Genomic DNA, 27014 nt, shown 5'->3' on the forward strand with positions numbered 1-27014 from the left:
AGTAGACTGTGTCCTTTTCTAGTACTTGTGCAGTTTTATCTTTATCTTTTTTCAAAAAGTGGTTACCGCAGTCTAAGCGATCCTTTCGAAAGTTTATATATCTGCACGTTGGCAGTAGCTATTTTTACTCAAAAATGTCTAAAGGAAAAATAAAAACATAACCTATATTTTTTGTCAGATCTAAAAATGGATAAGTATGTTTTGGTAGAATATTTGAGCAGTATAAAAACAGCAATATGTGAGACGTTTAAACATACCCAGAGGATTAAGGTAGGTTCTTGAAGTAGTGTAATTATAGAAAAGTCATTAGAAATTATTTTAGCTCACTAGTTTTGATGTTTCGAACCACTATATCATTTTGGGGACGAACAGTGGAGGTATTTATATTTTCAAACGAACACCATGTGAATTTCTTAGGCTGATCCCAAGCAAAGTAAGTTTTAAAATAGACATTTCTACACATTTCTCTGACATCTATTATTAATGACAAAAAACGTATTTCTAGTCTATAAAATATTATTAATATTAGTTCTTTTTGCCAGTAATACAGTTTTTTGTTGCTTTTTTTGTCACATGTAAAGTATTAATCCTTTTTTTGTCAGCAATAAGTATTTTCAAATGGACCTTGTAGCTTACAAAACTAGACACATAATAATTAAATAATTCCTGAAACTGTCAATGTATTATAAATTTAGCGAGGCAATAGAGTAATAAAGGGGAGGAAGTGTTTAGTAGATCAAGTGTCAGTCATAGTTTTTAATGTAATGTTATTGTTTAACATGTGGATGGCATACATGTGAGCCACGCCACATGATGCCTTTACCAATGTGCGGATGGCGAGCATGTATGCCATTGATTATACACATTTTAAATGTGTTAATTTTGTCTGTTCCCAAGTATGTTTTTGGGATCACATACTTGGGATCCCTAGTCACATCTGATAATAACGTAGCAGAGGAAGTGAAGAGGCGAATATTTATTGCCAATAAAAGTTATCATGGCTTAATTCGGCAACTAAGATCAGACAACGTCGCAAGGAAAACAAAATGCCAAATATACAAAACCCTAATAAGACCGGTACTCACATACGGCTCAGAAACCTGGACACTCACTAAAAGAGAGGAAACATTGCTAGCCACCTTTGAAAGAAAAATCTTGCGACACATATAAACTGAGCGTCATAGAAAACGGGCACCCTAAAAAATGGGTCATTTTTGATGTCGCGTATCTCCTAAACCTGTTGTCCGATTTAAGTGATTTTTTGAATATGTTATAGCCCTGTTCTTTGCCAATATCATTGTATTAATAGTTTTGCAAAGCAGGTAAATTTTCATTATATACCGGGTGTACGAATCAAACTGTGTTTTTTTCTCAAAGTTCGCAACACCCTGTGGCATATTCTAGCATTTATAAAATACTGAAATTAAAATCCAACTATAGCCTCAGGTTTTCTTAACATTCTGTTTTTTGATTCATTCGCTTATGTTGGATAATACAAAAGTTATGTACTTTAACAACTAGCCATGTTCTTCAGGGTCTAGGACGTTTCATCGCCGCCGTTTAGATGCCGCCAGTTCGATGCCGATGCCGACCGATTCATCGCCAGTCAATTAATCGCTATCTGATATATTTCCGAATTTTCGACTGTTACAATTATTAGTTATTTTTAGTATTAATTAGGAATTCTAGGAAATTCGAGATATGCCCGCGATGAAATGGACTGGCGATGAACCGGCGGCATCGAAACTGCCGGCGATAAACCGGCGGCATCGAAACGTCCCATTCCGTGTTCTTCATCAGTACAAGGTGTTATAAGTCTAAAGTGTTTTAGGGACTAAATAAGTTCGACAAACTTTAAGGGATAATTCTCCATTAAAAATAATGACAGTTTGCTTTATAATCATATATCCGCAAAAGCTTCATTCCCGAGATACGGGATGTTAAATTTTTTCTTACAAACTGATGATTTATTTATTGCTTTAAAACCGGTTGAGATATGCAAATGAAATTTGGTAGGTTTTAAGAGATGGTTATTGCGCATTTTTTGACATTCAACTAAGAATTTTATATTCACTATTGGAGCGCATACGGGTAATATGATCGATCATATTATTCGTATGTACGCCAATGGTGAATAAAAAATTCTTAATTGTATATCAAAAAATGTTAAAAAATTACGTCTTAAAACCCACCAAATTTCATTTGCATATCTCAACCGGTTTTAGGGCAATAAATAAATCGTCAGTTTTTAAGAAAAAATTCAACATCCGGTATGTCGGAAACGAAGCATTTGCGGACATATGTTTATAAAGCAACCGGTCATTATGTTTTTATGCAGAATTACCCCTTAAAGTTTGTCGTACTTCTTTAGAAACACCCTGTTGAGATATGCAAATGAAATTTGGTAGGTTTTAAGAGATGGTTATTGCGCATTTTTTGACATTCAACTAAGAATTTTATATTCACTATTGGAGCGCATACGGGTAATATGATCGATCATATTATTCGTATGTACGCCAATGGTGAATAAAAAATTCTTAATTGTATATCAAAAAATGTTAAAAAATTACGTCTTAAAACCCACCAAATTTCATTTGCATATCTCAACCGGTTTTAGGGCAATAAATAAATCGTCAGTTTTTAAGAAAAAATTCAACATCCGGTATGTCGGAAACGAAGCATTTGCGGACATATGTTTATAAAGCAACCGGTCATTATGTTTTTATGCAGAATTATCCCTTAAAGTTTGTCGTACTTCTTTAGAAACACCCTGTACTGATAAAGAGCATGCCTAGTTGTTAAAGTACATAACTTTTGTATTATCCATCATAAATGAATGAATCAAAAAGCAGAATGTTAAGAAAACCAGAGGCTATAGTTGGATTTTAATTTCAGTATTTTATAAATGCTAGAATATGCCACAGGGTGTTGCGAACTTTGAAAAAAAACACAGTTTTATTCGTACACTCGGTATATAATGAAAATTTACCTGTTTTGCAAAAATATTAATACAATGATATTGGCAAAGAACAGGGCTATAACATATTCAAAAAATCACTTAAATCAGACAACAGGTTTAGGAGATACGCGACATCAAAAATGACCCATTTTTTAGGGTGCCCGTTTTCTATGACGCGCAGTTTATAAGGGCACAAAAGAAAATGGAATTTGGCGAAGAAGGTACAACTTTGAACTATACGAAATATACCAGGATCCAGATATCATAACATTCATTAAAATAGGACGGCTGCGTTGGATGGGACATGTAGAAAGAATGGAAGAAGGCGAAATACCAAACAGATGCCAGTAGGAAAAAGAACAAGAGGAAGACCGAAGCTGAGATATTTAGAACAAATAGAAAATGATATAAAAATCTTAAAAATAAAAAACTGGAGAAAAAAACATGAAACAGATCAGAGTGGAGAAGAATCCTGGAACAGGCCAAGACCCGGAAAGGGCTGTCGAGCCAATGATGATGATGATGATGATGAATTTTGTCTGTTCAGCATTTAAGTCTTAGGATTAGACGTCCGCACACAATGTGTTAACACTTTACGTGCGCATGGCATAGGTAGGTACATGTAAGCCCCATAGTTCCTCCACCAATGTGCGGATGGCTCGCCTGTATGCCATTGGATATATGAACTTCTAAGATGAAAATTAATTTCAGTTCATAGTATAAGTCCTAACTCATTACATCTGCATGCAACGTGTTAAAAAGTGAAATGACAACATAAAAAGTAATTTTCTTGTTTAAAAATTTACGGAGATTAATTACAATATTCAATTTTAATTTTAAACTCAACCAAAAACTTGCAAAATCCACAAGTATATTCATATAACTATAAACGAGAAAATTGTATGTTATAGAAATTTATAATTTTAATCATAAAATGTTCATAAACATATATCAGCAATTGATATAATTATTAAAGTAATTAACAAAACACCAAAAAAAATAGATATTTTAATAGGCCAACTTCTATCTTTTATAAATAAAAGGAAAAATATTTAATAAATGTTTATAGATATACAAAGAGAGGTCAGAATTCCAAAGAAAAGTTGTAGTAAACATTTTTGTTTACTTACATAGGAAATATTTCAACATGATCAATATAATTTCATTATTAAATAAATATTTTTATGGAAATATTACATTTTATTTAAGTCAAAACAGTCAAACATTATACACTCATGGACAAAAATATGGAATATTTTAAAATTATTGTTAATATGTTCAATATGATGGGTTCATATTAGCAAAACAATTTTTTCTAAAAAGAAAACTTTACTTAATAACCATCCAAAATGTTCTGGTAAACTTTTTTAACCTATTACCTGTTACATAGCAATTAGACGAAACGAAGGGGATATTAAAGAAAGGATAGTAAAGGGAAAAAAGGTAATAGGAGCCCTGAATTCGGTACTGTGGCAACAAAATATAAGAACAGAAAATAAAAAAACGAATTTAATAATAGTTTCACATTTTATACCTCTATCGTGGCTTTGGAATTATAGCAGAGTAGTCTGCTATGTCTTGGGCGTACAGTATACAAGGAAGGTAACAGGGCCAGTGCTAAGCTTCAACCACCTATTATTCAAATTTATTAACAAATTGGTTAAGTAGGTATATAGTTTCTTATAGTGCCCCCTGGTTTTACCCAAAGTACTCATTTTATTCAGGCTGAGTCGACCTGGGGCCCATAGACATTTTTAAAAATGTCTAGATGTTCTCACTGGCGCTGGTATTCGATCCATTATGCCTACCTACTTGGAAGTCAGACATCCTATCGCCTGAGCTATTCGGCCTGCCAGCCGAAAAAACGAATTTACCACACATTATTAAAACCAGTTACCGTTGACCAACCTTGATAAAGTTGGTCAAAGAGAAAAACCTGGACATAATAGTAGAACTGTTATGGTTGAAGAACCTGCGAGAATGGTTTGGATGCAGCTCAAAACAACTATTTAGAGCTACTGCCTCAAAAATTAAAATAGCTATGATGATTGCCAACCTCCGTAGCAGAGATTGCACCTGAAGAAGATGAATTAAAACCAGTATTAACCTATGGAGCTGAAGTCTGGTAATTAACCAAAAAGTACACAATAAATACTAACCACTGAGTTGAGAAAGAAGATTTAGACTAGAACACAGTTCTAGGATAATAAGAAATGACAGCATTATACAACAAATAGACATAGAAAGAACATAGATGACATTGAAGGACAACAGCTAGTATGGTACGGATACGTAAGATGAATGGAGGAAAGAAGAATCCCAAAAAAAGTGTGAGAATGGACTCCCACAGAAAACAAACATGAGAAAGACCAACAACCACATGGATAAAGGGCATCTCCAAGGCGATGTCGGGAAGAAATTTAAGAGAAGAAAATTGCCACAATGGAAAGGAGTGGCGATTATGAGCAGAATTTAGATCGCTATAAAACCAGTTATATACATAGCACTTTAAAGTCCATTAAAAAAATTAACTATTCTAAATGGGAAATAAGCCACAATTTAACTAAAAAAATATTTTATTAACATTTCGACGTCCAAATCCATTATAGTTAAATACAAAAATCCCACAACAAAATAGCTTCAGAACAACATTACTAAAAAATCTAGTCCACAAATCCATTTTAATCAATAAATATCAACTTTACAATATAATACAGTAGAACCCCTCAAATCTGAACTAATTGGGAAAACAGCCTGTTTGGATTCCGAAAAGTTCAGATTATCCGAAAGTTAGCCCAACTAATAATTCAAAGCTTTCATTGTCGTTGATTTTGAGTTACAAAACGTTCTCGCAGGAGTGTAGACAATGTTTTTGGACTCAAGTTGACTGCAAGAGAACCGAAATAAGTTTATATTTAACTTTTATAAGCACTACATATAAAGTAAGTCTTAATTTTTAAGAAATCTTAAATGTCAAAGTTCTATTAATCCTACATTGTTTAATTTTCTGGTTTTACTCTGTATAATAAACATGTTTTTAAGTTTTTGTCTTGAATTTTTTAATTTTTTTCACTTTCCGTTGATTCGGAATTACGGGGTTCTACTGTAGTACATTAGTACATTTTTGGGTACTTAATAAGTAATATATTTCAGGAAGGCTCTACAGTCCACGTAAAAATATCTCCTGATGAGAAAAATTTGGGCGTAGCCTCTGCCAGGGGCCTTGTGATAATTTTAGAAAACTTTTTTGCCGACTTAAATGTAAGGCCTCTTCTGTTTACCGAACACGAGGGCCATGCAATATCTGTGATGAAATGGCATGGCAATAGCGTATACACTGGTGACAATAATGGAAAAATAGCTGTATGCTCTGTCCATGCAAAATTGGTAAGTGCAAAATTATGTTTTTTGACTTTGTAATTATGCATATGTGCCTCTTATTGATGTGCTGCTGTCAATGTTATTGATGTCTATTGACGTGTGATTTTGTTAAGTACTTCTCCCAGAATCTGAAATAATTTTTGTAATGTAATGTACCTAAGTCAGCCCATTTCGCTCATCAGCAACATCCACACTGGAGGCATATGCATCGAATGTGTTAAAATTAATGAGAAGTTGTTCCATTCTTCTTCCCCTACTCTCTTTTCTTCGCTGTATTATGTACTGTGTTCTGTACTTTTATGTTTCATAAATGCCTCAGATTCGCCTGCACACTTCTTTGGATGATTTTAGCTGTATGTACTTTCACTTTTGGGTGTTACCAGTGTAAGTGTAACTAAAACGACAATAGACTACCCCAGCTAATTGAAAATAACATTCGAAAATAATATTTCAACCAACCAAGATAGTTATCTTTCACCCCAGCCTAGCTCAGTCTCTCAGGGTGTGTTCGTCTTGTCCTAATCTTAGATATGAATTATGAAAATTCGGAATAAAAGCAAACAAAACAGTATTTTTAATCAATCATGTTTATTGTTCATAAAGATATAATATAAATGTGACTTATTAAATGCATTAACAAATACAGTAGAGCGTCGATTATCCGAACTAATTGGGGGACATGAGTGTTCGGAAAACCGATTTGTTCAGATAATCGAACTATATTGAGATTGTCATACATATTTATCCACAAGTGAATAAAAACCATATTTATATATGTAACTGTATATTTGTTTATACCTTGATAATGACAAATAGCAATTAAACAAAAAAGTGCAGTCTTTATAACAACATATTTTTGGATACACAATTGAAGAAAATTGAAGATATTTTAAGCGTTAATTACTAACGCTTGCTCAGTACTCGAGTGCAGGGCGCGGGAGTCGGGAGTTCGAATAACCGGTCGTTCGGTTGATCGACGTTCGGATAATCGACGCTCTACTGTATATTCAAATTCTTGCCAAAAGCTGCAAGCTACCCTATTCTCTTTTCTTCACTGTATTATGTACTGTTGTCTGTCCTTTTATGTTCCATAAATGCCTCAGATTCGCCTGCACACTTCTTTGGATGATTTTAGCCGTGCTTTCACAATTCAGTGTATTCAGTGTACTTGCCAAGATCAGGAAACATGCAACTCTCTGAATCATTATCTTGACTTGATAATTACCTTTTGCCAACTTTCCGTGGTCACATAATAGGGAACTTTGTAACAATGCTTGTACAACATTTAATTTAAATATCAATTATGTCAAGCTATACAGGGTGAGGCAAATAAAGGGCCTATTAGAAATATCTCAAGAACTAAAGGCAACAGAATCATAAAAATTGGAATAAAGGGGTTTTGAAGGATGATCTATTAAATGAAAATATTTTCATCTCTTTGCAACTTCCGGTTATACCGGAAGTTGCTTATAATTTCGTTTTTTTAAATGGGACACCCTGTACATTTTTACATTTTTGGATTCTCTTCGATGTCTTCTTTCTTAAAATATGAGGTTTTGTAATATTATACAGGGTATTTTAAAAGATAATTACGTTTTTTTATTAATTTCGTAGCAAAATTAACACCCTGTAGAATTGTAGTAGTTTGACATCTAAAACTTTACTTACGTTCAAATAATTTTTAATGTACTCTACTATTATTAAGAATCATTAGTATAGCTAAATTTTTAATTTTAGTATACAGGGTTGGTCGAAACTCGGAATGAGTATTTTCTGAGTTTTCTTAAATGGAACACCCTGTATTTTAGTATTGTAATGAAATGATATTTTATGGTACTTTTTTATTTCTTAAGCATTCCCTATACCTAACTGCTTTAATTTGTGCTTAACTGTTAATCGCACCAACAATCTTAACTAAGTAGGTATTTCGATAGCTAAACCATTATTGGTAATTTTAAGGACTAGTCTGGATTAATATGTATTTATTTCTAAAAAATTATTTGGGATTGAGTATTTTCACGGCCAACCTAATAAAATTTTACGTATATTTTGTTGCAATTAATGTTTAGCTTGAATCACCAATAACTCACAAATTAAAGCAGTTAGGTATAGGGAATGCTTAAGAAATAAAAAAGTACTATAAAATATCATTTCACTGCAATACAAAAATACAGGGTGTTCCATTTAATAAAACTCAGAAAATACTCATTCCGAGTTTCGACCAACCCTGTATACTAAACTTAAAAATTTAGCTATACTAATGATTCTTAACAATAGTAGAGTATATTAAAAATCATTTGAACGTAAGTAGAGTTTTAGATGTCAAACTACTACAATTCTACAGGGTGTGAATGTTGCTACGAAATTAATAAAAAAACGTAATTATATTTTAAAATACCCTGTATAATATTACAAAACCTTATATTTTAAGAAAGAAGACATCGAAGAGAATCCAAAAATGTAAAAATATACAGGGTGTCCCATTTAAAAAAACGAAGTTATAAGCAACTTCCGGTATAACCGGAAGTTGCAAAGAGATGAAAATATTTTCATTTAATAGATCATCCTTCAAAACCCATTTATTCCAATTTTCATGATTCTGTTGTCTTTAGTTCTCGAGATATTTCTAATAGGCCAGTTATCTGCCTCACCCTATATACACTGCACGTCAGAGAAAACAGGTACCCCAAAAAATGGGTCATTTTTGATGTCTCGTATCTCCTAAACCTGTTGTTCGATTTAAGTAATTTTTTTTAATATGTTATAGCCTTATTCTTAATTTTTTTAATATGTTATAACAATATCGCTGTAATAATATTGTTGCTGAACAGGTAAACTATCATTATATACCGGGTGTACCAATCAAACTGTGTTTTATTCTCAAAGTTCACCACACCCTGTGGAATATTCTAGCATTTATAAAATACTAAAATTAAAACCCAACTGTAGCCTTATTTTTTCTTAACAGTCTGTTTTTTGATTCATTCGCTTATGTTGGACAATGCAAAAGTTAGGTACTTTAACAACTAGTCATGTTCTTCATCAGTACAGAGTGTTTCTAAATAAGTGCGACAAACTTTAAGGGGTAATTCTGCATTAAAAAATAATTACAGTTTGTTTGATAATTGTATGTCCGCAAATGCTTCGTTTCCGAGATAAGGGATGTTGAATTTCTTCTTACAAATTGACGATTTATATTTATTGTTTTAAAACCGGTTGAGATATGCAAATGAAATTTGGTGGGTTTTAAGGCGAAGTTATTGTACATTTTTTGACATACAATTAAGAATTTTATATTCACCATTGCCGTGCATACGGGTAATATGATCGGTTATATTACCCGTATGCGCCAATGGTAAATATTAAATTCTTAATTGCATGTCAAAAAATGCGCAATGACTATCTCTTAAAACCTACCAAATATCATTTGCATATCTCAACCGGTTTTGGGGCAATAAATAAATCGTCAGTTTGTAAGAAAATATTGAACATCCCGTATATCGGAAACGAAGCATTTGCGGACATATGTTTATATGGACTACCCCTTAAATTAGGTCTTGCTGAATTACCCCTTAAAGTTTGTCGCACTTATTTAGAAACAGCCTGTACTGATGAAAAACGTGACTAGTTGTTAAAGTACCTAACTTTTTTATTATCCAACATAAGCGAATGAATAAAAAAACAGAATGTTAAGAAAACCTGAGGCTACAGTTGGGTTTTAATTTCAGTGTTTTATAAATGCTAGAATATTCCACAGGGTGTTGCGAACTTTTAGAAAAAAAAAAACACAGTTTTATTCGTACACCCGGTATACAAGGAAAATTTATCTGTTTAGCAACAATATTATTACAGCGATATTTTTAAAGAGTAAGGCTTATAATACATTGAAAAAATTACTTAAATCGGACAACAGGTTTAGGAGATCCCGAGATAGGAGACATCAAAAATGACCCATTTTTTGGGGTGTCCGTTTTCTTTGACGCGCAGTGTGTAGAATTGTGCTATCATACATTATACATTTCCAAATTGAGTGGAGATCTTTTACTTTTATATACAGTGAGCAGCAAAAGTAACCAGACAAGTCAAATTCCATAGTTTTCTCTGTTTAGATTTGTTGAATTGCCTTGTAGGCTATTGATTATATTCAAAATAAGATAGCTAAAAGGAACTACAACGTTAATGGGGTTTTATTATTTCATATGGTCAATGGACATCTATATATGAAAAAACCGCGGAGTACTACCATTTAAAGGGGTGCGTTTTTGAGAAATGGGTGAATTAGTCCCTGGGCACAGGTTACATTAGGGTGAGTTCTGTGCTCTTTTGGTACAAACATATCTACATAAAAGTTGTTTCTGGTTAAATTTCCTATCTAAATATCACTTTTTAAAGTCAACGATACTTTTTTTTCCAAAAATATATTCAAAAGAAAAAGCACAAAGAAACCCAAAAGAAAGAAATTTTGTTTTTTGTCCCATAACTTTTGTCCACGAGGATATAGGTATAGTATTTTTACTACAAAAACGTTATTACGTAGGTCAAAATTTTTGACATAAGAGAACTGTCAAAACATTAGAATGTGACTTTTCATTATTGCCATGTTTATTACGTTTATTATATATATGGTAATAATGAAAAGTCACATTCTAATGTTTTGACAGTTCTCTTACGTCAAAAATTTTGACCTACGTAATAACGTTTTTGTAGTAAAAATACTATATAGACATTGCTTTACAGAAAAGAAACCTACATATTTCTTCTTTAAAATGTTGTTTAGTAGAGGTAATTAGGATTTATAGTTTTCGAAATTGATTTTTCAAATTTCGCCACTCACAGAAATTTTGGGCAATTTTCCTTGTTATTTCGCCAATATTGTTCTGTAACTTTTTTCTACGTAACTTTAGGTATATGCAATGGTACACGTAATAGAAATAGAAGTCAATTACTTTTAAAATGGTCTACTGTATAACGTTGTACGACTTTGTTTAAAGAGATTATGGTTTTTCAAGGTGTTATACTTTTAATGATTTTTTATAATATAATATAAAAATAAAATAATATTATTACATAATATATTATATAATATTATATTGTATATTATATAATACCTAATATAAAAAAATATTATTTTTTATATTTTTTACGATTATTTTTGAATAAGATGTATGTAATAATTTGATATTTTTCAAAATGTAATAAGTACTTGCAACGATTTTTGATTTTAGGATTATTTTTTAATTTTCTCAATATAACTGTTTTTGTCTTGTACATGAATATACTATATATTGCTCAATAAAGGGGGCTTACTTTCTGTTCTTTAAAATGATGTATCATCTATATTTAAATAATGGAAACCGAGTGATTATTTGATATTTTTTTACCTGTATTATTTAAAATGATTTCTTTTACAAAAATTACATAAACATTAGTCTTAGAAAACATCACTAAAGTTAAAATTATTTAAACGTTGACATTAGAAAAATTTTCAAAATCAAAGTCCATCTCGTCGTTAGCATTAGCTTCAATATCTTCCTGTGACACTTCAGTCATGTTAGAGTTCCCACAATTAGTACCCATGCACATGCACCCTTTGCAGAATATTGATGAACTAATCAATCTATCTTCCTATAACCGCAGTTTTTTGTACATCCTTTGGTACATTTACATGCTATTTTTTCAAGCAAAACTTGTGGTGCAGGAGCTTTGACAATAAATATTGAAATTAATCCATATTTTGAAGTTTGCCCGGCCGAGTCAAGTGGATCCAAAGTAAAGTATTACCTATAAAAAATAAGATTCAATCATAACACACAATCACATAAAAAAGTTATAATGAGAAATTTAAAAAATAATCCTAAAATCAAAAATCGTTGCAAGTACTTATTACATTTTGAAAAAGCATATCTTATTCAAAAATAATCCTAGAATTTTTTATAATACACCATTTTAAAGTAAACAGAATAAGCTTTCTTTTTTATTATATGATATATACCTAAATGTAGAAAAAAAATGTTATAATGGGAAATTTAAAAAATAATCGTAAAAAATATAAGAACTCGCTAAAAGTATAAAATCTTGAAAAAGATAACCTCTTTAAAAGAAGTCGTACAACATTATACAGTAGAACATTTTAAAGGTAATTGATTCCTATTCCTCTTACATGTACCATTGCATATGCCTAAAGTTGCGTAGAAAAAAGTTACAGAACAATATTGGCGAAATAACAAGGAAAATTGCCCAAAATTTCTGTGAGTGGCGAACTTTGAAAAATCATATTTCGAAAACTATAAATCCTAATTACCTCTACTAAACACCATTTTAAAGAAGAAATATATAGGTTTCTTTTCTGTAAAGCAATGTCTATACCTATATCCTCGTGGACAAAAGTTATGGGACAAAAAACAAAATTTCTTTCTTTTGGGTTTCTTTGTGCTTTTTCTTTTGAATATATTTTTGGAAAAAAAAGTATCGTTGACTTTAAAAAGTGATATTTAGATAGGAAATTTAACCAGGAACAACTTTTATGTAGATATGTTTGTACCAAAAGAGCACAGAACTCACCCTAATGTAACCTGTGCTCAGGGACTAATTCACCCATTTCTCAAAAACGCACCCCTTTAAATGCACTCCGCGGTTTTTTCATATATAGAGATTCATTGACTATATGAAATAATAAAACCCCGTTAACGTTGTAGTTCCTTTCTATAGTATGTAATCAATAGCCTATTGTATAGTAATTTACATATATATAAAAATATAACTTGGTTTTATCCATTCGTTTGTTATTTCAAACGGATAAAAAGTTTTGTCATTTTTTGTGGCTGAAATGAAAGTTTTTGTTTAGGTGCTCTCGATAAATCAAATATTGACTTAAAATAATGCTTGATAAATTGACCCTATTCCTTCTTGGTGTATGGTGGCTGCTTTTTAGGGAAATAAAAGGGTTTTTAATTTAAAACAAATTATAATTTGTAATGGGCGAGATCAAGTAGCACAAGCTGTTGCTCTTCATGATGATGGGCATTTCATTTGATATCGCAAATATGCTTGGCCTTCCGCAAAGTATAATATTCGATGCTTAACAAAGATTTGGAGAAACTGGTTCTTACTCAAGAAGACCCGTATATGAAAGACCAAGGTCCATAAATGCCGTGGCTTAGACTTAAAGTGCTTCAAAAACGAGCAGTTACAGCTATAGCTTTGACTGGAGACTGGTAGATATTTATGATACCATAGTTTCAGCTGACACTGTACGTAGAAGGTTAAAAGCCAACAAAATTTATCATTTTATGTATCTGCGACAGGCTCCTTACTGGATGTAGCTCATTGAAGACAACGCTTGGAATTCTGTTGTGCTCATGCAGATTGGGATGTGGAAGACTGAAGAAACTTTTCTCTTTACAGACGAATCTCGTTTTATAACATATTTATCTGATGGCTGCCAAAGAGTATGGAGAAGACCTGGAGAACGCTATGCCCAATGTTGTTTAACTCCTGGAGTACATTTGGTGATTGAAGTATAATGGTATGGGGTGGCATTTCCTTTGAAGCACGTACAGATCTTGTTATGTTAGGTGGCCTTAATGCCGATAGGTATATTAGGGAATGTGTGGAAGAACATGTATTACCTTATATGCATTTTATAGGTGAAAATTTTCTCCTAATACAGGATAATGCTCAGTCGCATATAGCCATGATAATAATCCAATACTTTACAGATGTTGGTATTCAGTTACTAGCCTGGCCTCCTGGAAGTCCAAATCTTAACCCGATAGAGCATTTGTGGGACAACTTGGGAAGGGTAGTTAGGCAAAATTATGGTGAGTTTGAAACTGCGGTAGCGTTAAAACAGGCGCTAATAAAGGCGTGGAAACAAATACCACAAAACGAGATTGCTGCTTTGCTCCAGTCTATGCCAAAAAGGATGAGAGCTGTTAATCGAGCTCGAGGAGAAACACTCGATTTTAGTATCCATAAAAAAGTATTCATATTAACATACATCATTTTTTATTAAAATTAAGTTTTTCTAATACTGTCTATGTTACTTAAAATAAATTTAATGTCTGGTTACTTTTGCGGGTAAGTGCATTATAAAAATAGTTTATCTTTTGCAGTGTCTAGAGTCTAGAGTACCTAACTATTGATCTTTTACATTTTGTTTCTCTTTAAGACAAAAGCAATATTCCAAACCCCATCTTCAACTCTGATGAGCCTCGATTCAAGCATCGTTCAAATAGACACTTACAAAAACTATTTATTAATCTCCACCAAAACACGTACTTACCTATGTGATACCGAAAAGGAACAGTACAAACAAATAGGCAAAAAGCTGAGGGACGGCAATTTTGGCGCGTGTTTTTCCCAGACCGACTTTTCCGATCACTTCGACAGATGCGAAGGTGTCAGGAAAGCCTTCAAAACCATCGAAGGGGAAGATAGTTTTAGTAGTAAAGTGAGTAACGATGTGAGGTTATACTGTTCTAGGCCCGGGGCTCGCTTATGGACGGCGAATTTCGAAGCCACTGTTCTTTCAACATACCAGTTCAGAAATTCCCTCAATGTTCAATCTTCAGACTTGATCACCATTGAAAGCGCCAAAGATACGAGACTCCGTGTAACCAAATTCGACGAAATCGAAATTTCAAAGGACTTCAACTTCTGCAAAGTCTATTTGCTCTACAAAAACATCATAATGACATATGACAATAAGGGCATTTATTTCTTTAACGTAGAAAAGAACAATATCGTATGCTGGTCGCATGCATTCGACAATATCAGGGACGTAAAAATCTTGAAGCCACATATTTACGTTTGGAGGAACGATCTTCAAATCAACATCATATCGTTGCAATCTCTAGAGGAAATAGTTATTAACACGTTGATCAGTAAACAGTATTTGTTGTGTTCGGACTTGTGTGTACAATTTAACGAAGAAGTTTTTGCTTTGATTGAAAAATCGAAGAAAATCAATCTCATATCTATTTTGAGGACCAAGTTGAAGGAATTAGAGGAAAACGATCTTTTGGGGAAGATAGAGAATATTTTAGATAAACTAGACGAGTATTACAAAGACCAAACAGTTGGGTTAAAGTTTGAAAATGGTATAGTCCTAGTTGAGAATCAGTATTCAGCGCAAGCTACAACTTTACCTGAAAATATTGAAAGTAATTTTGAGAATTTAGACACAAATAAAGATTTAAAGATACTTTATAAACAATACGTACTTAACAAAACTCATAAGCTAGCGGAATTAACGGAGAGTAGCAAAATTTTAACAAATACCAATTTAGATGAACTACCCTCGTTATTCGAGTCCTTTATAAAGTACGTCAAAGACAAAAGCGAAGAAGATGCAACGTTGTGGTGCAAAGAACAGCTATTGAAATTCGTTTCTAAAAGTTTATACAACTTCGACCAACTTAAACCACCTACCGTTGAGGCGTTAAGTAGATATTTTTTAGATTTAAATAATTATAAAACCGATTGTTGCAAATGTGGTTTTCCTTTACCCAGAGCGCACAAAAGGAAACTAGACCATTACAATCTCGCGTCTAAATTGTTTAATTATACCGAAAACAAACAAGAGTACTTAAACAACATTCCTCTTTTGTACAAGATCAATGCTTGCGAATTGGCATTGAATCTCGCTAAGATTACCCAGTTCAGCGACAAGGAGGTGTTTAAAAAAGTCTTATTTACAATGACCTACGACAAGTGGGATGACGTTATAAAGTTGTACATCAAACTAAGTCAATGCCAGTGTTTGAACTGTACAGAGACTATCGATATCGATGGATTGTTGACTTGGACGGAATTGGGGATGCTGATGGTTGAATCGATAGGGCCGAAGAATGCGAATCGATTGGTGACGAGGTACGCGCAATACATTCCTAAAGGAGAGTTGAAGCAGGAGTTTTACCAGAGCTGCTTGTTTTCTATGACGTGCCCGAACCAGGGCGTTGCTGTCAAATTCGTAGAGGAGGTTCGTGCTGCTGGAACCTCTAAAATGGTAAGTACTCACTATAGTACTAATCAGATCTTACTGTTATGTTCTGTGTTCTTCTCAGAGACTTCTTTCAGTGCCCCATTTCTTTCTAGCGCCAAAAAACGTATATTCAGAAAGCATATTTTTGTACAGAGTTGTAATTGCTTCATCAATATTCAATATCAACTGGACACCAACTCCATCAATAGCAACTGGAGTACGACAGGGCGACTCTCTATCAAGTCTCTTTTAATGTCGCTGTAGAAGGAAAAATAAAAGCTGCCGAAATAAAAGGTACGCTGACGACATATCAGTGAATAGCAGAAACAATTTTAAAGAACAATTTGCGAAGAAGTGCAAGGAAGCAACAAGGGGGTTTGGCAATAAATCAAAATAAAAAAAGTACCTAATATGCTCAAGAAAAAATGCAGTTGAGGCGCTCAGAGTAACAGTGGCCTAACCCCAAAAACGAAGTTTTGAGATAAATGCAATCTTTGCATTCGTATTTCCATTATTGAAAAGCAAAATTGAAAAATATACAAGATAAAAAGAAAATAATGGAACAAAAGAAAATCCTCAAAGGTACAAAAATATTTATCGACGAACAAAGAACCTATGAAGAACGAAGAATACACAAGCAAATAAAGAAAAGAGCAAAGGCGGAAAAGGAAGCAGGGAAGAAAGTGAAGATGGGCTTCAAAAAACTATGGATAGACATTTAACTTTGGGAATGGAATAACATAATAAAAGACTTAAAGCTGAAGTGTAATGAAAACAACAGAGAAAATCCAAAAAACTGAAAGAATCAAACCGAAGGATAGTGGAAACAGACTCGGCTACGGAAATGGATAATGATAATAATAAAACAATGTACAAGAAAAAGAGGAATATAATTAACATGAATAAAAGGACTAAACCCATCATAGATGGATCATGGAATATCCAGACAATGTTAAAAGTAGGGAAAATGCAGGAAATTGCTTTAGAAATGAAAAAATATGAACTAGAATTACTAGCACTACAGGAGATACGATGGAAAAATGAAGAAACAGTTAAGAAGAAAAACTTTACTATGTATTACTCAGGAGAAGACAAACAGGGGAAAAATGGAACGGCTTTTATGGTGAGTAAAAGAATGAGAGAAAAAGTCATACAATTCAAAGCTATTAATGGAAGAATCTCCTACATCAGAATCGAAAATAAACAAGCCAATATATCTTTATGCTACGCACCTACCGAGGAAGCAGATTAACAAGATAAAATGGAATTCCATGAACTTTTAGGAGAAACCTGCGAAAATATTCCTAGGAACGATATCTTAATAATACTGGGAGATTTTACCGCGCAAAAAAAGCTCTACACAAATAATAGGGTATGCAGATGACCTAAATAGGATTAATAGCCCGCGACAAGAGAAGTCTAGAAGATGCATTGCTAACATTGTCAAGAGAGGCAAAAATCAGGGGGTTAATAATTAACCAGAAAAAAACAAAATACTTAATAAGTACGAGAAATCAAGACCAAATAAATAGAATAAAAGAAATATGAATAAGTGATAATGTATTCCAAAGGGTTGACTGTTTTAAATACTTAGGAGTGATAGTATATATTTAAATACTTAGGAGTCAAAACAGAAGAAGCATAGAGATAAATGAAAGAATTAAAGCAGGGAATAGGGCATTCTGGAAATACCACAAGCTACTTAAAGATAAAAACCTGAGCAAGAAAACAAAGATAAAGATATATAGAGCGGCAATTAGACCAGTATCATCACCTATGGAGCAGAAGCAATGTGCCTTACAAAAATAGATGAAGAAAAACTGAGAATAATAGAACGAAAAATTATGAGGAGAATACATGGTCCAATTAAAACAGATCAAGGAGAAATGCGAATTCTGATGAATCACGAAATAAGAAATCTAATGGAAGGAGAAGACATAGTGAGATTCATTAAAGCACAAAGGCTAAAATGGTTTGGCCACATCCAAAGAAGAGGAGTGGATGAACTAATTAGGCAGATAACAAATTGGACGCCAGTAATAAACAGACCTAGAGGAAGACCGAAAATAAGATGGGAAGATCAACTGCGAGAGGATATATCCAATATGGAAATTACAGGCTGGAGAGAAAAAATACAGAATAGGAAAGAATGGAAACAGATCACAGAGAAAGCAAAAAAACACGAAAATCTATAAAGGATAATGAAGAGGGCTTATACGGACCAATCCACCGCATGAAATGGATTAAAAGAGCTCATGAACCTGAGCGACCTATACTCTACTAGAGTGACCGGTCTATATATATTTCCATTATGATTATGGGATGGCGCTACAAATTATGTAGCGCCAAGTATTTAGCCAAATTTAGAGGTAGGTTGTGTAGACCCTTGTTAATCCGAAGATTTAATGTTGCTCCTTTTATTGATATATTTCTAAAAATGTTAGCGCCTCAGTTAATGTGATAAGGTTAAATATTGGCGAATATTAGTTTGAAACTGCGACGTATACGCTTGCTTGATCGACCATGAAAAGGCATTTGACAGAGTTCAACACCAAAAGATGATTAACATTAAGGTTTTTTAACGTTTTTCTGCTTAAAATTAAAGAAATGATAAATTGTGTGAAAGAAAAAATCTTAAATTACAAATAACTCAAAACCATTATTTTGGCACTTACTGCTTTTTACCTTATCACGGCAGTATTACACAAAAATATAATAAATTAACTATAAATAAACACTACTTTCATATGAAACAACAATAACGAATTCTTAAAATGAATGAAAACTACTGCACTGAACAGATATCGATAAAGATAACAGAACAGATAAGAGAAAATCTGACGCAGGTTTGTCAAAATGACAGTGATAATTTCTCTATGTTGCCTAATTAATTATTAGTTATAATATGTTCGATTTCTTGTTAGAAATAAAAAATTTTAGTACGTCCAAAATGGCACAAAATCTAGGCATGGGATAAAAAAGTTTATTTGAAGAAAGTGTATTTGTTTGTTCGTCTTAATGGCGGTACAGGCTCGTTTTTTTAATATTGTATTTAATTACAGAGTAATTTCCACATACTAATATATTTCTCAAATCGGGCTCTGTACCGCCATTCTTTATTATATTACAAATATGTGTGCCAAATATCTCGACAAAATATTCAAAATTACAGCCGCAATCTTGGACCGCGTTTGTTGCTACCTGTTGATCGCTACTGTAGCCTCTTAATAAACCAACTTTTCATGTACATTTTCTGTGAACAAATGCTTTCAATGATTCAGATCTGCCAACTATTTCGGGACGGATTTGTTTTTATAATTATTTTGATCTTAATCTTAATTTTGAATCTTATGATTATTTTTATAATTGCCTATTTGTGTAAATTTTCGTGTTATTGTAAAATTTCGGCACTTTTGCGTATATTATATATCTTAAATAATATTAAAATGAGTTTTTTATATATTAAAAAAATAAAAAAGAAACTTCTTGTCAGGATTCGAACTCACGTATACCAGCGTATGAACCAAACACGCAAAAAATATTCCAATTAGACATCGTAATAATGAATTTAAAATTTTGACAGTTGTCGGTAATAGATACAGTAGTAGGTATGTTTTGCAATTTATTATTTTTAAGTAAATTAAGTACAACAATCTAAAATAATAATGAACATTTAAGAAATAATACAAAACGTATTACATAAATAAATATATAAGTCTTTAGTAATACGAAATAATTTAATAAAATTAAAATAACCTTTTAAATTTGCAAAGGTGGTGTGATGTTCATTTATTTTAATACTATGAAGTAGAAAGTAGGCGTCAAAATACTTTTAATTTGACGGTTTAAAAGGTTGACAGCCTTGTTGTTATTTCTCTACTGTTGACAGTTTAATTTTCAAATTGTTTATCAACAGGTGTTTGTGTGTTACAATTAAAATCAGCTATTCATCTAAAAACAACAATGTACCAGTCGAATATGCCGGTAAATCAACAGTATTTTCCGCAACACAACGCTAATCAATTGGGAGGACATAATTATCGCCCCCGATATGCTCCACCGTTATTTCAAATGTCTCCGCCGGTGGCACCAAGTTACGGCGTGCCCCGTATGAGTTATCAGTCTTCAGGAGCTCCAGCAATGGCGCAAAAATATGATAATATGTATAATCGTGCACCAGCTAATTATCCAAGAATTGTGCCTAACAGAATCGTACAGTCAAATATAAGATTGCCAGGTAATCATCAAGAAATGAGGCACGTCCAGAACAACAGTTTCGCATCTTCTACAAATCAGCCTGGCATTTCAAGATTACCCAACCAAAAAGATCAGTTTACTAATGTATCTACGAGACATAAACCTTATTATGGTAATTTTAAAGAGCCACCAAATAAGATGACTCAGAACTATTCAGTGCCGATGGAAACTAGTGCGGTAAGTACCACAAATTTTAACATATTTATTGACATAAAAGTAATATTTTATTCTTCTGGTCGTCTATAATAGTCAAATGAAAATATTGTTGATACAGTGTAGAAAATAACTAGACTATATCCGTATTTTAGCAATAAAATTCTGACCATAGTCGTCACATAAAATATTTGTCAGCGGTATAAATATACAGGGTGTAACAAAAATACAGGTCATAAATTGAATCACATAATCTGGGACAAAAAATAGTTCGATTGAACCTAACTTACCTTAGTACAAATGTGCACATAAAAAAAGTTACGGCCCTTTGAAGTTACAAAATGAAAATCGATTTTTTCCAATATATCGAAAACTATTAGATGCTATTAGAGATCTTTTATTGAAAATAGACATGTGGCATTCTTATGGTAGTAGTATCTTAAGAAAAAATTATAATGAAATTTGGACACCCCATAAATATTTTATGGGGGTTTTGTTCCTTTAAACCCCCCCAAACTTTTGTGTACGTTCCAATTTAATTATTATTGTAGTACCGTTAGTTAAACACAATATTTTAAAAACTTTTTTGCCTCTCAGTACTTTTTCGAAAAGTCAGTTTTTATCGAGATATTTTGAATATTTGTCAAATCCACCACATATTTGTATATGGCTAAGTACGATTATGGAGACTTGGTAATAATATGAAAATTGATTTATGATTTACATTTTTAGGTATATTTTGAACCATATTAAAAAGAAGTAGTAATATCTCGATAAAAAGTGCCTTCTCGAAAAAATACAAAGAGGCAAAAAAGTTTTAAAAAAACACTGTGTTTAACTAATGGTACCGCAGTAAAAGTTTAATTGGAACATACACAAACATTTGGGGGGTTTAAAGGAAGAAAACCCCCATAAAAATTTTATGTAAACATATTAAAAAAGAAGCCGCAACTCGATAAAAACTGCCTTATCGAAAAAATACTAAGAGGCAAAAAAGTTTTAGAAATATTGAATTTAACTAATGGTGTCACAATAATAATTTAATTGGAACGTACACAAAAGTTTGGGGGGGTTTAAGGGAACAAAACCCCCATAAAATTTTTATGGGGTGCACAAATTTCACTATAATTCTTTTTTAAGATGTTCCTGCCATAGGAATGCCACATGTCCATTTTCAATAAAAAATCTCTAATAGTTTTCGATATATTCGAAAAAATCGATTTTCATTTTGTAACTTCAAAGGGCTGTAACTTTTTTTATGTGCGTATTTGTACTAAGGTAAATTAGGTTCAATCGAACTATTTTTGGTCTCCGAATATGTGATTTAATTTATGACCTGTATTTTCGTTACACCCTGTATATTCATTGTTTTTGTGCTACATTTTGTTTATTCTTCACGCAAGTAAGTTTTTCTCTGGACTTGTTAAACAAATTTCAAATTTTAGTATATTATTGCACCTTAGATAAGTAGCCTATAGCTATTTTTTAGCCTTCTAGGCGACCTTTGGCCTGAGATATGCCGTACTCTAGTATGATATACTAGACCCAAACTCAGACATCCAAAGTGAAAGTTATACTCCAACAATAAATTATTCTATATGGTCCACATAATGTTTAGAAAAAGTCACACCATTTTGAGCGTCGGGTTTGGGGTGGAGAGGGGGGAGAAATCGGTAAATTCGTAGTTTTTTACGTTTTTCGTCAATATTTCTAAAACTGTGCGGTTTAGCATGAACAACCTTCTATACAAAAATGTTCTACATTAAATTTGAAATAAAAAAGGCTCTATGCATAATCCTTCTAAAATGAACGGTTCCAAAGTTACGGAGGTAGTATAGTATAATTGGTCCAAAAAAAGGCCTAACGCAGACATCCAAAGTAAAAGTTTTCCTCCAACACCAGATTGTTCTATATGATATGGTCCACATATTGTTCAGTAAAAAGTTACACCATTTTGAGCGTCCGATTTGAGGGGGTGGTGGAGAGAAGTCGGCAAATTAGTAGTTTTTTACGTTTTTCGTCTATATTTCTACAACTATGCTTTAGTGTAAATAATGTTCTATACAAAAATGTTCTACATAAAATTTAAAACAAAAAAGGTCCGATACATAATTGTTATAAAATCAACGGTTCCAGAGTTACGGAGGGTGAAAAGTGGAGGTTTTCGATACTTTTTATATTTTTTGGGCAATTTATAATATTATTACTGATGAAAGAAGTTGTCTTTAACAGGATTGTGCTTTGTAAATAAAATTTGCTATTTCAGTGGCCGATGGTATGATCGTGATAAGCCCTTGAAGAAACGTCAACCTCACTACCCAAAATCGTCATCAATTGCCCAAAAAATATAGAAAGTATCGAAAACCTCCACTTTTCACCCTCCGTAACTCTGGAACCGTTGATTATATAACAATTATGTGTAGGACCTTTTTTGTTTTAAATTTTATGTAGAACATTTTTGTATAGAACATTGTTTACGCTAAAGCATAGTTTTAGAAATATTGACGAAAAACGTAAAAAAACTACTAATTTACCGACTTCTCCCCCATCTCCCCCCCAAACCGGACGCTCAAAATGGTGTACCTTTTCACTGAACAATATGTGGACCATATAGAACAATTTGGTGTTGGAGGAAAACTTTTACTTTGGATGTCTGGGTTAGGCCTTTTTTTGGACCAATTATACTATACTACCTCCGTACTAACTTTGGAACCGTTCATTTTAGGATTATGCATAGAGCCTTTTTTATTTCAAATTTAATGTAGAACATTTTTGTATAGAAGGTTGTTCATGCTAAACCGCATAGTTTTAGAAATATTGACGAAAATCATAAAAACTACGAATTTACCGATTTCTTCCCCCTCTCCCACCCAAACCCGACGCTCAAAATGGTGTGACTTTTTTCTGAACATTATGTGGAACATACAGAACAATTTGGTGTTGGAGGATAACTTTCACTTTGGATGTCTGGGTTATGCCATCTTTTGGATCAACTGTATCATACCATTGATTAGTCTATAATCAATGATCATACTAATCGAAAGGGTTAAAAATAGCCGTTTTTACACTGTATTTGAAGAGTTGTATCTCTGAGTCTAGTGGACCGATTTTAGCACGCAAGGTCTCATGTTTCTTGTTATAATGTCAACTCTTTGATGAAATACTTTGCAAAACCGTAATAGATACGTTGCATTTTATAGGTTAAGAAGAACGAAAAGAAAAGTTACAAAAATTTTATGATTTTCAACTAATAATTGTCAAAATTTAACTAAACGAAGAAAAAAAAATGTAGAAATCGGCAAAAAAATGGTTTTTAAATAACTTTCAAACGAGACGTTGTAAATTAAAATCTTTCTAGTATATTCAAAGCTATATTTATACTCTTCAAAAATAGCCAGTTTTTCGAAAATCGCACTTTTTGTCTTTTTTAAACTGTTAGTACTTTTGTCTGACAATATTAATTTACAAATTTAGGTGAAGGTAGTTGTATCTAAATGTATACAATAATCCCTACTTCTTGAATTTATTGGCCAGAATCACTAAGAGTCATACTCATTCTTAATTTTATCCTCTTTTTGCCATTCCACTCCTCCATCTAAGCATTCTCATTTCCACCTAACATTCAGTTTGGTACATCATTGTTGGTCCTGTCTTTTATTTACTGTTTCATGAACTTTTTGATTGTATATAATTAAAATAGTCACTATACTAAATTTACAATCAAGATGCAGTAGAAATAAGCAAACCAACAGACGCTAAATGTTACTAGGAGCTATCGATGTTGAAAAAGTAACTAAGTAAGGTCGTTATTATATCGGAATACCTATACAAAATACCTACCTACTGAGAAATACGATTCTCGATATGATTACCGGTACTCAAATACAAAAGTAATCATAGTAATCAAGTAACGAATACTGTAAATTATTACTTTATACAAAAGTAACGATTTGTAACGAATACTCGAAAGTAACTATAATCAACATCACTAATAGGAGCACTGCTGAATCATAATTTACAATGTATATACATTGTAAATCCCAAATCATCATTTCCAAAGTTTATACATTGTAAATTATGATTCGGGTGTGCTCTTAGTAGCATTTAACGTGTCTTGGTTTGTTTATTTCTACTGCATCTTGAATGTGAATTTAGTATAGATAAACTTCTTCAGAACATTTGATTGAATTATTGCTTGAAGATCTTTCCTATGCTTGGTTTTTATGATTCATATATTTTCAAATATTTTGCTTTGTCACTTTTATTTGACGATCAGAAGATTTAAGCAGACATATAACATTATTTTTTATTAGGTGGAACAAGACCATAATGCCGATCCTCCAGTAACTACAAGGAATTTTCAAATCAATAACATTGGTACTACCGATGGACAAAGAAGGAAAACGTATAGATTTGACCTAAACGAAAAGAAAAACTTAAACGAAACGGTCTCCAATCCAAACATGCTCAATAATACTATAACCTCAGGTATGAATAGAACTATGGAAATGGTTCCCACTGCCGGATCAAGTAAAACTGATACTACAACAGCAGGCAAACAATTTATCTTCACCGGACCCGTAGAGAAAGTCATACACTGGAACATGCTGCTCCAGGACCGGTTTTCTCTTTGTCTTTACGAAGTCATAGCTACCATGGTTTGTCTTCAAGAAGGCACCATCAAGACTCAGAAGATTATGCTTGTGAGAAATATAAAGGGTCCTGTCTTACAAGTTGTCTACTACGTTTTCACTCAAATTGATTTGGATGATTTCCATTTGGGTATGACGGTAAGATGTGTGGGCAGCATGATCGGCTACAATATTCTAAAGGCTGTCAGTATTCGGGCTGCAACTCAAGATGAAATTGATCATCTGGAAAGGATGTCGCTTATAAGCGACCAAGCAGTTAATTTTCAACTAACTCATTAACAACTGAAACAAAATTGGTATCGTATATTAATATACGTATATAATATTAATTAAGAATTAGAGGTTGACTATTTTTTTATATAGCAGCCTTGTACAATTTGTTTAAAATAATAAATACCTAGGTACATTTGTTTTATACAACAAACGAAGGTATTTGATTTCGTATTGTTGGTTATTCTGTGACATCTATGTGGGTTTATAATATTTAATTCAATATTGATTTAGTTAAAGATTAAAAGGTGTGGCAATTAAATAACTGAACTGATGCTATTGACTGATGATAACTGACTGATGCTGATTGTATTGATCACCAATTATATTACAAAATTTATCCCTTTCTTATAACAATTCCGCCGCTCTTAGTTTCACTGCTTCATACTGTCAAATTTCTATTTTACCTTAGAAAACAAAAAAAGTCACAGGGAGTCAAATCGGGAGAATAAGGTGGGCGCTCCAATCATTTTCAGCTTCCAAGTTTTTTGCCACAGTTCCTATTTGTGGATCAACATTTTTCAAATTATACAACAATTATGTTTGTGTGTATATAAACACAGCCAGAGAGTATTTCGTCAACTAAGGGATGGTCCCTACATGTGGATCTAACTGAGGTGTCTGCTATGCATTAGATGGATCTGCTAGTTCCATCCAAAGATGTTTTCTCAAAGTTAAGTTTTTAAAAATATGTAATTCTTTAACCGTATAATTTCATTCATTTAACATGATAACTATATTGTAAAAATTTGTAAAATATTTTAAGGTTACATGTAGAATATTGTATTCTTGCTTGTTATTTTAAATAAATCAGTTGTTATCCTTTCTTTATAATTTCAAAACCGGATTCGTTTTGAGGTTGTCACCAGCGAGTGATTTTTGCATCTCCGGTTGTAAAAACCTCTACATGATCTACAAAAGGCAAGCCAAAAACTAAAAATATGGATAAGAAACGTGAACGAGATACTTACAAGTGTAGGACATATTATTCTTGTACTGCAAACCAACACACACAAACAGGTGTGTAAACGCTCTTACATGCCATCTCCAATCTTAAGTATATCCTGTAGGAAGTTACTCCAGCAATTAATAAGAACTGGCCAAAATAAATCACATCGTTGTGCAAAATAGCAACACCGATAGCCTCCGTGGAACCAATGAAAAAACTCATAAAACATCTGTTACTATAGTATCTGGCTCCCATCTGTTTTGTTAGCCGTTGACAAGCATCTGTTCTTAGATGCTCAAAATTAACTAAAAGGCTAAATTAACTCAAGGCAAATTGCAGCTGATCTAAACAAGTCTAAAAGGTCTGTTCTAAAAAGGATATGTCTGAATACAATTTGTAATATCCAGG

The 27014-nt window shown here is 32.6% G+C and overlaps 2 protein-coding genes across 3 annotated transcripts in view; both read left to right on the forward strand.

Annotated features, from left to right (window-relative positions):
- The window catches only part of LOC126888794 (BLOC-2 complex member HPS5 homolog), a 32313-nt gene continuing 5299 nt past the window's right edge, over positions 1–27014 (forward strand). The window contains exons 1-5 of one of the 2 annotated variants that reach the window (XM_050657168.1): positions 1–270; positions 323–433; positions 6113–6346; positions 14511–16349; positions 20242–20376. In XM_050657168.1, the coding sequence (XP_050513125.1) occupies positions 187–270; positions 323–433; positions 6113–6346; positions 14511–16349; positions 20242–20262 (2289 nt within the window). In that variant the 5' untranslated portion in view covers positions 1–186 and the 3' untranslated portion in view covers positions 20263–20376. Of the gene's footprint in view, positions 271–322; positions 434–6112; positions 6347–14510; positions 16350–20241; positions 20377–27014 lie in introns of those variants that run through there. The other variant, XM_050657167.1, reaches the window with a different exon arrangement.
- On the forward strand, positions 20275–26479 carry LOC126888795 (uncharacterized). The gene is made up of 2 exons (XM_050657169.1): positions 20275–20759; positions 25049–26479. The coding sequence occupies exons 1-2, from the start codon at positions 20289–20291 to the stop codon at positions 25664–25666; spliced, it is 1089 nt and encodes a 362-aa protein (XP_050513126.1). The 5' UTR covers positions 20275–20288; the 3' UTR covers positions 25667–26479.

This window comes from Diabrotica virgifera, chromosome 7, assembly GCF_917563875.1.
Source record: "Diabrotica virgifera virgifera chromosome 7, PGI_DIABVI_V3a".
Lineage (NCBI taxonomy): Eukaryota > Metazoa > Arthropoda > Insecta > Coleoptera > Chrysomelidae > Diabrotica > Diabrotica virgifera.